We start from the raw sequence: 12,345 nt of genomic DNA, 5'->3' as shown, positions 1-12,345 counted from the left end.
TCTCTTCCTACCACCCAACACTACAACCTGTGAGAGATGCAATTAGTAGCCAAACTGGAAGCAAAGCTCTCTTCATCTAAGACTGGACTAGACAGTCAAAAGGAGAAGGTAAACACTTGCACCACACCACACTCATCACATAGTCTCTCAAAATCTACACCACCAAAACACACACACAGAAACACAAAACACACACCTACATTCACAGAGGCTCTCAATAAAAATCTGCCCAAGCAACAGAGACCTCCAAAATAGAAACGCAAGTGACCGCCACCCCCCAACACAACCCAAATGGCACATAGCCCACAAACTCAGTGTGCCACTCAACCAAAGCCCATAAGGCATAACAACGTACTCACCACTCTAGTCATAGGTGACTCTTAGTCAGGCACACTGATGTTCAACTCACCAGGCTAAATATAGAAGAAAGTTACTGTCAGCTGCCTGTTGGGTGCCAGGATCCACCACATAACGCACTCACTCAGGTCACTCCACAACAAGTACAAACATGACTCTGTCATTGTCCATGTTGGTGTGAATGACCGGAGACATACCTCCCTGTACTACATGAAAAGAGATATGGAGGAGCTCTCTGATCTTGTAGCCCAGGCAGGTATGACCCTAGCCCTGAGTAGCATACTGCCATCACCCAGAATGATGCCACAGTAGAAGGACAAATGACTGACTTCAACAACTGGCTAAGCTTCTGGTGTCATTCTAAAGGGATCCAGTATCCATCACCTTGGGATGACATGATTGATGGACCACCATGTTTTGCCAGAGATGCCGTGCACCTGTCGCCCTTGGGATTCCGGATACTGGCTAGGCTCTTGCCACCCCTATAGTGCCTTTTTTAGGCAAGGTTCAAATGACAAATTCACCACCGTAACAGGTACAAGCAAGCAAAATCCGAGGGTAATGCTACTCAATGCTAGAAGACTAAACCACAAAATGCACTCACTCGAGGCACTCCTTGGAGAACATCGACATCTGTGCAGTTTCAGAGACCTGGGTAAAGGCTCCAGAGAGCACCCCTGCATTACCAGGTTATAATTCATACCATACCTAACCTGGACCAAAACACTAAAGGCAGAGGCATGTCCATATTCATTAAGGATATCCACACCTCCAGGCTAGTTGCTCAGCATAATGCATCTGAGATTATCCAAGCACAACTAACTCTGGGCAAGATCGCAATCCAAATTGTAGCTTGCTACAGATCCCCCAGGATTCCACTCCTCATTTCTTGATACACTGGAAAATATGAGGGTACAACCTAACACCCTGATAATGGGCGAGTTCAACTACGCCACCATTAACTGGGAAAACTACTCCTGTACCAAACTCTTTTGCTCAACATTTTCTGGAATTCATAAACTCCAACGCCTTGGATCAACTTATCCACACCCCCACCAGGGGCAGCAATATCCTAGACCTGGTCATTACCAACATGGGAGTCTGGTGTTCCAAACCAGAGGTCGATTCTTCATTGGTCAGATCCGACCACAAGCTAATCACCCTAGACATCCACATCTCGACCCCACCCCCTCATTAGGGAAACCACTGTAATAAAATTTCTCCAAAGCCAACTTCATGCTTCTTAAGACAGAAGTGGCAAACTTCACTACACCCATGCAGACGGACAATACAGGTATGACTGCTGAATCCTATACAAATGCACTTTATAAGCACTTACAAGTGCATGGATTGTGCTATCTCTAACAGAACCAAGATGCTATCCTCCAAAAAAAGGAAGCCAGTCTGGTGGTCTCCTGCCATAAACAAACTCTACAACAGAAAAAAGAAACTGCTGCAAAAAAAAAAAAAAAAAAAAAAAAAAGAGTAAAATCCCATGATTGGAGGAACTCCCTGGTCAGCCTCAGTAAGAAGCTGAGATCCCTCATAAAATCCTCCAAAGCTAGTTATGAAAAAATCGTCACCGTTTCTAAAGACAGCTACAAACTATTCTATAGCTATGTCAAGAATCTCAATGGCAACACTCAGATCTGCCCTGAGTTACAGCACAATGGCACTAAATATATAGAACCAACTGATACTGCCAACATCCTGGCAGATAGGTTCAATGCTAACTTTACCCCCCTCTCACCCCCTAAAGGGCCCATCTCCATACCGGAAGAATGCAAAGTTCCTTTAATCACGGCTGCACAGGAAAAAAAAAACACACTATCCAAAGCCAAGATCACAGCATCCATGGAACCTGACAACATCCCAGCCTGCGTTCTACATGAACTACAGAACGAACTGGCACCCCACATAAGTACCATGTTCAATCATAGCCTCACCTCAGGCTTTGTGCCCACTGAATGGCACACAGCGACAGTTTTCCCACTCCACAAAGGAGGATCCACCATGGACCCCAGGAACTACCTCCCCATTAGCCTGACGAGCCTGGTCTACAAGGCCATGGAATGTATCATCATGGAACTTATAAACAAAGACATTGGTAATCTCCAATATCTGGCAGATCATGTCTCTTAAACCTGATAGATGTCTTTGAAGCAGTCACCAAAGCCGTAGATGAGGGTAAGGTGGTTCACACAGCCTATCTAGATCTCGTCAAGGCTTTCGACACCATCCCCCACTCTGGAATTATAGATAAACTCACTAAACTAGGTATAAATCCCTGTGTCACAAGATGGGTTGCCAACTGGCTCACTGACAGAACCCACACTGTGAAACTAGTAGACTCAAAAATCAGACTTCAGACCAGTGACAAGTGGAGTACCACAGGGTTCAGTCCTGGGTCCTCTCCCATTTGGTATCTACTTCTCTGATGTACAGACTAACATAGAAGGTCTTTGGCTAATGAAGTTCACAGATGACTGCAAACTAGGAGCCATAATTGAAATTCCTAACAATGTGAACATCCTACAAAAGGGCCTCACTGAGACAGATGCTTGGTGTCAAAGCTCAATGCCAAAAAGTGCACTGTCATCCCTTTTGGTAAAAACTCTGTACCCATGAATTAAAACATAGGCGGTAGTCTACTTAAAACCGAAAGTGCGATGAGAGACCTTGGGACACAAGTGGACAGTAGTCTCTCCTTTGATCATCACATTGCCACAGTAGTCAGGAAATCCTTCTACATGGCACACCTCATCACAAAAGGTTTTTCATTCAGGAAAAAAGAGGTCATCATTCCCCCTCTACTCGTCCCTCATTAGACCCATTAGAGAGTACAACGCCCCTTTTGGTATGTACCTCACAAGACATCTACAACAACTGGAAAGGCCGCAGAAGTACCTCACAAAGGGGATTACCAGCCTCAAATAGATGCCCTAAGCAGACAGTCTCAAAAAACTCCAGCTTTACTCCGCCGCATATCACCTACTCAGAGGCGATCTCTGCCTAACATGCAAAGTTTTGTCAAACCCAGGGCTGTTGGACATGCTCCACTTAAGGAAATCACAATCCCACCGAGCTGCACGCTCTAGGGACCTAAAACTTTTCACCACAATAAAAAGAACATGCTGGAGGGACAGCTTCCTGTCCCAGGCACTTCCCATACTCTGGAACAAACTTCCTATCTATATCAAACAAAGCTCCTCATTAAAACTCTTCAAGACAAATCTTGATGATTGGATGGGAAATAGGAAATTCACCCCGGGGAATCACTTCTGTGGCTCTGCTTGACAGGGGCACAGGAAACTAATTTTCTTGGGTGGCAAAAGCCAGGGTACCTTTTTGGCTAGGCTTATACAGGCCCTAGGGCCAATAGCCTAGTACCTACCTATGAAGTCGCCCAGTATGAGTGTGTTTGGTTGGACCCTAATATTCTCCATGGTACTGTGGAGTGAGTGTCTTGAGACATGGTTCGGGACCTATACCAGGCTACGATCTGAACGCTGTCGTATCCAATGTTAGCTGCAACCTGAAGTATCTCTGATGCATTATGTTGGGCTACCAGTCTGGAGGTGTGCGCATCCTTTATGAATATGGAAACAGCACCACCTTTGGAGCTTCAGTCCAAGTTCTGGGGCCGAAAGGTGTGAAATGAGTTATAGCCTGGTAGTGCAGGGGCTCACTCTGCTGCCTTAACCACGTCTCTGTTACAGCACAAATGTCAATGTTCTTGGAAATCTTCTGACATCAGTCACAAACACTACATCTCAACGGCATGTTCATAGAAGCACACTGCCTCTAGAGAAATTGGAAACTTTTCTGGATAGACAACATATTTCAGTGATGAGTGTTCATTCTACTGTTCATTCTAGATTGTCTAGCTCCAGTCTGTCAGTAATATCACCTCCAAAATGTTGGCCATAAATGATCATAAAGGTAAGAAAAAACATCAAAAAGTAACAATTTTGGGCACATGAAACAATGCATGTACAAACAGGACTCCTATAGTAATTAGATTTACAGATTGCAATCTGTGGGCGCTACACATATTTTATGGTCATTTTAAAACAGAAAACATACAGAGTTATTGTTTTCCCTTAATTTTCCCCATGACACTGTCACTGTTTATTGTTGAGCCACTAAATGTCCAAAATTAAAGAATGAGTTTACCTTTCTTTTCTAAAGTGTGGTTATTGGAATTCAACATGTGTGCAGGCCAGATCTGGAAAACCCAGTCAGCACTGTTGCAGCATTTAAGATCTCAGTCATGTTACTGAAAGCTGCCCCTTTGGCCATTAATCAGTTTAAATAAGTTATTTCTGCAACAAAAAGGATTTGGCAAACTTTCACAGGCCTCATAAGAAAACGGTAGACATGTTAAATAGTTCAGTATTATTCAGAAAGCAGGAGTTCAGCTTCTTTGCACATAACTATGCTTTCAGTTGTATACTTCACATCAGCTATCCAACTGCTTTCTGATAACAAACATGCTCAAAAAGAGTTCATGAATGTTGCACCAAAAATCATCCTCTAATGTAATCTGTACTTGAAATTACAACTTTTGTAACTCTGCAAAAAATGTACTAATATTTCATAATGTATACATTGCACATCTGCTGTCTTGGGTCATGGTTATAAAGGGTCACTAGACAAGTCCATCAACGTACTTAAATGTAAACAATATAAATACAAACAACAAATAAGGAAGTGCAGTAAAGTATGAATGGTGGGATAGGTTTCACCTTTGTAAACAAATAATTTAGAGTTCAATAAAATTTAGTGTAAGGTTGGTTGGGGGTTAGGTACTCCCATGTGCAAATAATTCAGCGTGTAGCAAAGTAATGTAAACTGGATTAAGCTTTCCCTGTGTTAACAAACAATTCATCATGTAGTAAAGTATGGATTCTGGGATAGGCTTTCATTTGTGGGGAAAAAGCAATTTACTGTAGCAAGATAGAGTATGGTGAGATAAGCTTTTACTTATGCAAATCAGTGATTCAATGTAGCAATTTAAACAGTTCTGGGTTAAGCTTTCACATGTGTAACCAAGCGACCAACTGCTGCAAGATCAGGTATGCTGGGTTTACAAATAACAGACTACTGGAATATTTATCAAAAACAACCTCTCTTTTTGCTCCATACATGACACACCAAGATGAGAAATGTTGTATACTAGGTGGATGTTGCACAGATTTTCTCAGAAAACTTCACCTACTATCAAAACTGTTACCCTTTACCTTAGTGAAAAATGTGCTTAAATAAACCTCTGTATGCAGAAGTATAAGACAGGAACACTTTCTTTCATGGATTCTCATTAAGTTCTGTGAAGAACTGAATAATTATTATTCAGAACAATCCAAAATACTTACGGATAGAAATCAGTGACCATATACACAAACTGACTGATTTACAGTTAATATTCTCCTTCACCTTTTTCACCTGGATTACAGTCGTAAAATGAAGTGTGAAGTTCAAAAATTGTAAATTCTGATGAGCAAGTAATCTGGTCTATTGTACCAAAGTTCACAAAAATCAGATGTTTTACAACTGCCCATGAATCTAACCACTAAAATATTATAAGATGTTGTTGTGTCTTTCGGCTTTTCCCAGTTAGGGGTCGCCACAGCGGAACTCCGATCTGCTAATGATTGGCAGCTGATTTTTACATGCCGAGTTGCCAGCCCTGATGCACAACCTTCAACGAAGGTACGCCCATTGCAGAAGACGCTCTGAGAATCGAACCGGAAAGCGTCTTACTGTGAGGCGACAACGCTACCGCAGCACCACCACCGCGGATTAAATACTACTCAAAAATGAATACAATGAAACAGAGAAAAACTTCAATAGTCTTTGTTCATAATGTCATGTCTTTCATAGCACCTTCCAACTCCCAGCACAATGTAACTGCTATTGCAATAGCCTTGTTTACATTAAAATAAATGTTGCATGTATGGATTTAGTCAAGGCTATCATTACCTTATAACACTGTCTTGCCTTCAGTCTTCCACTTTGTAAATTTTCCATTTACCTCAAAAAGTATCAATATCAGTGCAAAACAAGTCCTTAAAAGTGCATTAATGAGCTTCTCACTTACTGTTGAAGCCACCTTCTTGATTACCCTGCTGTTTTGTGATATGTTTTCCCTCCACATCACACTTTGGCTGTTCATCAGAATCTTGTTTAAGTAGCAGTAATAATTTTTCTGGGAGGATTTTGTACCCTGCATATAAAAAAATTGAAAACCATAACATTAAATTGCATTCCCCCCCACAGTAGCTCATACAATGTGAATAAACAGTGTACAGACTATAGACTTCTTTTGATACGTTTAGAATATATTCCCTCTGTCTGTAAGTATGGCTCTTTGTACTTATTCATACAAGTTTGTTTTACTGAAAGAATTGCAGTGCAATCAAGTTTAAAATAAAATAAAATACTTACTTAGAAGCAGTAGAGCTTGAGATTCTAACCTCTTGTGATCATAGCAAGCTTAATATTAAATAATTTTGTACAGATGTTCTTTTTGTTATTGTGTAGTTATTCATTATGTAGCTTTATAGTTACAATATAAAACCGCATTTGTTGATACACAATTTTTGAAGGAAACAGATTCAAAAGGAATTCACAATAACAACAAAATGAACGGTCCAGGCACACTGAGTCAGCTAAAAATAAATAATTGTTATTGTAACAGTTCATACACAAGTACTTTCACCCTGACTCAATGCAGGGCTCAATGCAATAAGCCAGCAGCCACACCCTTCTTACTGTGAATCCCCTTATACCTACCTCATCCCTGGCTTCTCCTTTCCTATATCACAGCCGTCTTGCTCCCTATACCTATCTAACTGCTATAGTGGTTCCTCTCCCTACAATTACAGGATTTGTCCACTAGGTGGCAGTGTCCACACATCTAGTACCTCTCTTTCCCTCACTCCTTCTCACTCACTATACTATAAATATTAACAGTCATTTTTCTCTCTAACTGCTTAGTAACAGTCCTACTCACCTCTAAAATCAGTCTTCTCCTTTCCCTTAGTACAGTACCCCAAGCACCCCTTTAACCACCCTGCTTACCTTCTTTTGTACTTAGCTTCGCCAGACTGATTGTTTTTCACACTGCCCTGCCACCTTCTTTTTTTTAGGGTTGCCACCTTCCTTCATGGCTAAAACTGAAGTAAAGCCACACCCCTCGCGTCACCAGCAACCCCGTCTGTCCCATCTCTTCTCCCACCCACATTATGGGCATTTTGGTGGAGAACGCTCTCTTTTTTTGTTCCTGCTGCCTGCTTTCGGCTGATTTACTATGCTTTTCTGTAAAAAAAAGCATAGTAAATCAGCCGATTTACAAACTCTGATAGTCTGTTTCCTTTTTGAAACAGAATACTGGAGTTTGTACAGTGTTTTCCGGACTACCGGAGAATCAGTTTGATTTCCGGATAGTCTGGAAAAAAAATGGAGAGGTGGCAACCCTACTTTCCTTGGGCCTACCCGCTCCATTCGCCCTGCAAGCTCACTCCGCTCCCCTACCCTACCCCCAATTCCCTACCACCCTCAGTGCTCCTTACATTTTAGTAACCATACATCCTCTCCCCTCCTCCCCGCCAACCAACACACGCCCCATCACCAACCCTTCCCCTCCAATCATCCAATACCGTCTCTCCCCCTCCCCATCCCTCCCCCATCCCAAACTTCAAGACACATCACTCTCTTCTAAACCTCTCCCTCTTACTTTCATACATACCCTACATCCAACTACTTCCTAACTCCCTCACTCATTCACTCACATACCCTCCTCCCATTTCTTCCTGTAAGCCTACACCACACCATGCCTAATCACACCCTTTTCATCCCCTCCCTCTCCCTACTACTTCTAATTCCTCTACACCATGCTACCTCTTATTCCTCTCTCAGACTATCCCTTTCAATCCAATCCCCTCCTCACCCTACCATCACCCTCAACAACCATCCCTTTACCTTAACTCACTTCCACACAATATCTCCCTACCTAATCCAACCACACACACTTTTCTGCTTCAAATCAAAACATCCACCTACCTCTATGAAACATCATATTCCTAAATCATTACTATTCCTCCCACTAAATTCAAAAACTCAAACCCCTGATCTCATTCCCCTTCAACTCCCTATGCCTAGCAGGTGACATACACCCCAAACCAGGACCCACTACAACTAATACTCTGCCCCCCCTATTACCACCCATATTTCCAACCCTAAATATCTCAAAACTCCTAACCATCAATGCCCAGAGTCTAAAAACAATAGCCCACTTTCACGCTTGGCTATTCCATGCCCAGCACGACATAGTAGCCATGTCAGAGACATGGCTAAAACCCAACATGTCTGACTCAGAAATCCTAACTCCTGGATTTCAAGCTCTTAGACATGACCGCCTTTAAAAAAAAAGGGGAGGAGAAGTGGCCCTTATCTACTCCAGCCTACTCTCCATCACCCCCCTACCAAAATCCAATTCTTCAGTTCAACAATGCTGAAGTAGTCACAGGAACCCTTAAACTAAACAATCATAAAAAACATTTGTGTCATAGCCCTCTGTATACCTCCTGGGAACAATATTAATACACTTGAGGAAATTCTTCAATGGGCCTCAACCAATATCACGTCTGAGTACATACATCCTAGAAGATGTAAACATCGACTGAAACAAAATTACTGCCAAAAATCCCACCATATCCATCAATCTATATAACTTCTCCCAACTTACTAATGCCATAACCAGACCCAATAAAATAACCTCCCAGGCTCCATACTGGACTGGATCCTCGTCTCCCACCCAAACAACATCTCCCAGATTGGCACCTTACCAGACTCCATTAGCGATCACTTACCAGCCTTCATCCATACATCTACTCCCTCCTCTCCTCACCTACACCAATATATCCATACTCAGAATCTCACAAACATTAAGGCCACAACATTCTCCAATTCTCTTAAACTTATAAACTGGGACAATCTAAATACCCTTCCTCTAGATAATACTGTAGAACTATTTAACTCCACCTTCTTAAATACTCTAAACTCCCAAGCCCCTCCAAGAACAAAACGTATAAAGACCAATTCCGCCCCCTGGCTTACTAAGGATACCAAAACTCTCATTCAACAAAGGGACAAGACCTGGAAACTATCGCAATAAGCACCCTGACACCCTTCTTAAATACAAACAACTCTGCAACCTAGCCATAAAACGTATTACACAGGATAAAAAAATCATACTATACCAAACTCCAGACTACTCATTCTACAAACCCCAAACAATTCTGGAAATCCATCAACTCTCTTCTCAATCCAGGCACCAAAACAACCCTTGCCCAGACACTAGCAAATCTGACACAGAAATAGCTACACTGTTCAATTCCTTCTGTACTAACTCCATAGCAGTACTCACCAAAACCTTCCCCAACAACAACTCCTCCCCTCGTCTCAAATCCTCTCCCCAATCTTCCTTCCTAAACTCTCCTCCTACTTTTCATCTCAAATCCATCCCCATGAAATACATAAAAAAACTTCTCTAAACGTAAGCCATGCTCCAATGCCCCTGACAGCATCCCCTCTCTCTTTCTAAAACTAGCAGCAGACAGCATTGCCATCCCCATTAGTATACTCATCAATAGATCCATACAGGAATCATATGTCCCTAAACTGTGGCTTACTGCCTTTATCCTACGCATACACAAAGGAGGCAAAAAAAATAACTTCTCCAACTTGTGACCCATAGCAATTCTATCTCCTATTTCAAAAATCCTTGAGAAATGTATCCACTTCCAGCTAATGCCATTCTTCACAAATAAACTCCTCACCCCAACACAACATAGGTTCCGTCCTGGCCATAGCACAGTAACAGTTCTTCTTTCACTTCTAAACATATTAAACTATGTCCATGACTCCGGTGATCTAGTATCCACAGTCCTCCTCAACCTCTCCAAGGCTTTTGATATGGTTTCCCATACCAAATGTCTTGCCCACCTTTCTAATCTTAACCTCTCACAAAACACCATTACCTGGTTCAGCAGCTACCTCTCTGATAGATCCCAGGCTGTGAAATGGAAAACTGGCACATCTGCCTTCCTTCCTACCCCAACCGGGGTACCCCAGGGTTCCATACTCGGCCCAGTGCTCTTTAATATCTTCATTAATGATTTCCACACATCCATTCCCAACACTAAAATAGTACAATATGCAGATGACTAACTTTAGTCTGCTCTGCCTCCAACTTCCTTGAGCTCCAAACTAAAACTCAAACAGCTTTTTCAACTCCTGAGAACTGGATGCCTCAAAATCATCTCTCCCTAAATGTCAACAAATCAAAGATCCTACTATTCACCCCATCAAAATCTATCCCTCTCGACAAAACCTTCTTCAGAATTATCAGCCATGCTAACTCCACAATAGAAATTGTTCCTTTTGCCAAACTTCTTAGGGTTACTATTGACTAGCATCTAAAATTTGATACCCATATTCAACTAAATATTAAGAAAACCCAACAGAAACTTGGCATCCCCCTCAACTAAACAGACCCTCACCTCAACCTGCTTACTACCCTCTCTAATGTATGGTGCTCCCTTACTAACCAACCTATCTTCCTCCATCTCTTCTAAACTAGAAACCTGCTACAACAAAATCTCAAAGTTTGCAACTACTTCCAAATATTCCACTCACCACTGTATACCTCTCCACCAGCTGCAATGGCTAGAACTTCCCAACTACCTCTAACTCTGTACAGCTCACAAGCTTATTTTCAAACCTAATACGTGTCCTGCATTTGCAAGCATCTTACCTTCATACACCCCTCACAGACCCCTATGATCTGCCCACCAGAATCTAATCTCAGTGTACAAACCAAATCAAACCACTGGTCAGCAACTTCTATCCTTTACCTTAACCAAAAAATGGAACTCTCTCCCTCCATCTCTAAGAATCTCTGAAAACTTTGAACTCAAAACCCAGCTCCATTCCCACCTCTCCCGTAGTTGGAAGTACAATTGCACTATAACTACCTTATCTTCCTTAATACATGATCACTTTTATTACATTCAAAGTCTCATTTTTTCCTTACCCACCAGGGATTAATCCCTTGATAACTACTTTCAAATCACTATCAGACATTTCTAACCTATGAACAAATTCTACTCACTACTACTGTTCTCAACCGACAAACATGTAAATATGTATTCTATATTGTATACATGTTGCAGTTCAGCTGTGCTTAGTCTGCTACTTAACACCTACAAGTTGTTTACTGTACCTTTTGCAACTATGTATTGTATTTTGTTGTATTTTGAATTATGTAGCTTTTACTATGTACTATGTATTCTGAATTATGTAGTTTTTACTTTGTACTATGGAGCTTTTCTCTGCGGGCCTCCACTGAAAACGGGCTCTTTAAGCCCAGTGGACCTCCCCGGTCACCAAACTGGAAATAAATAAATAAGCCTTGCATTGCAAGGTTGCCTGCAAATGCTGGTATGTATGCAGTATAACTGACCTTCATACATGACTGTTTCTTCTCAGACTTAGACAATTTATTTAAGTCAAGGCAGTATGTTCCACAAAACTCGGAGAGAGAGGTACTTCAAAATAAAAATGCCTTCTTTAATACAGCCTTACCTATTCTCCAGTCACTGGCTTTCAGACAAACTTTGCAAACATCCAAATATCAGACGAACTCTGCAAACATCCAAATATAACTAATTTTTCAACAAAAATAGTAAATAAAAAGGCAAATAAATCCTATACTGAAAAAATGCAGCTACTTTTTATAATATATAGAAAGCAGGACTTGAAACTAAAAGTGTGAAACTGTATAATGCAGTTATATTTTGAATTTCTGCTCATTTTAAAGAATCAAGCACACACATCCAAGTTCTATCAGACTGTGTATTTCTGGGAAGAAAACAAAAATCATGGTCCAAAGAGCATCTCAAACCTGTAGTTGAATCCCATTCA

General features: G+C 41.5%; 1 protein-coding gene across 2 annotated transcripts in view; it reads right to left on the bottom strand.

The window, feature by feature from the left end:
- LOC122813950 (zinc finger protein 883-like) overlaps window positions 1-12,345 on the bottom strand; it is an 846,666-nt gene that overhangs the window by 764,071 nt on the left and 70,250 nt on the right. For both annotated transcript variants that reach the window (XM_044086495.1, XM_044086494.1), the window contains one exon: window positions 6,458-6,583. In XM_044086495.1, coding sequence (XP_043942430.1) covers window positions 6,458-6,583 — 126 coding nt within the window. The remainder of the gene's footprint in view (window positions 1-6,457; window positions 6,584-12,345) is intronic.

The sequence above is a fragment of the Protopterus annectens genome, chromosome 10.part0 (genome assembly GCF_019279795.1).
Source record: "Protopterus annectens isolate FY-2018-M chromosome 10.part0, PAN1.0, whole genome shotgun sequence".
In the NCBI taxonomy this organism is placed as follows: domain Eukaryota; kingdom Metazoa; phylum Chordata; order Ceratodontiformes; family Protopteridae; genus Protopterus; species Protopterus annectens.
The sequence above is the reverse complement of the archived record's forward strand: the minus strand, read 5'-3'. Positions and strand labels throughout refer to the sequence as shown.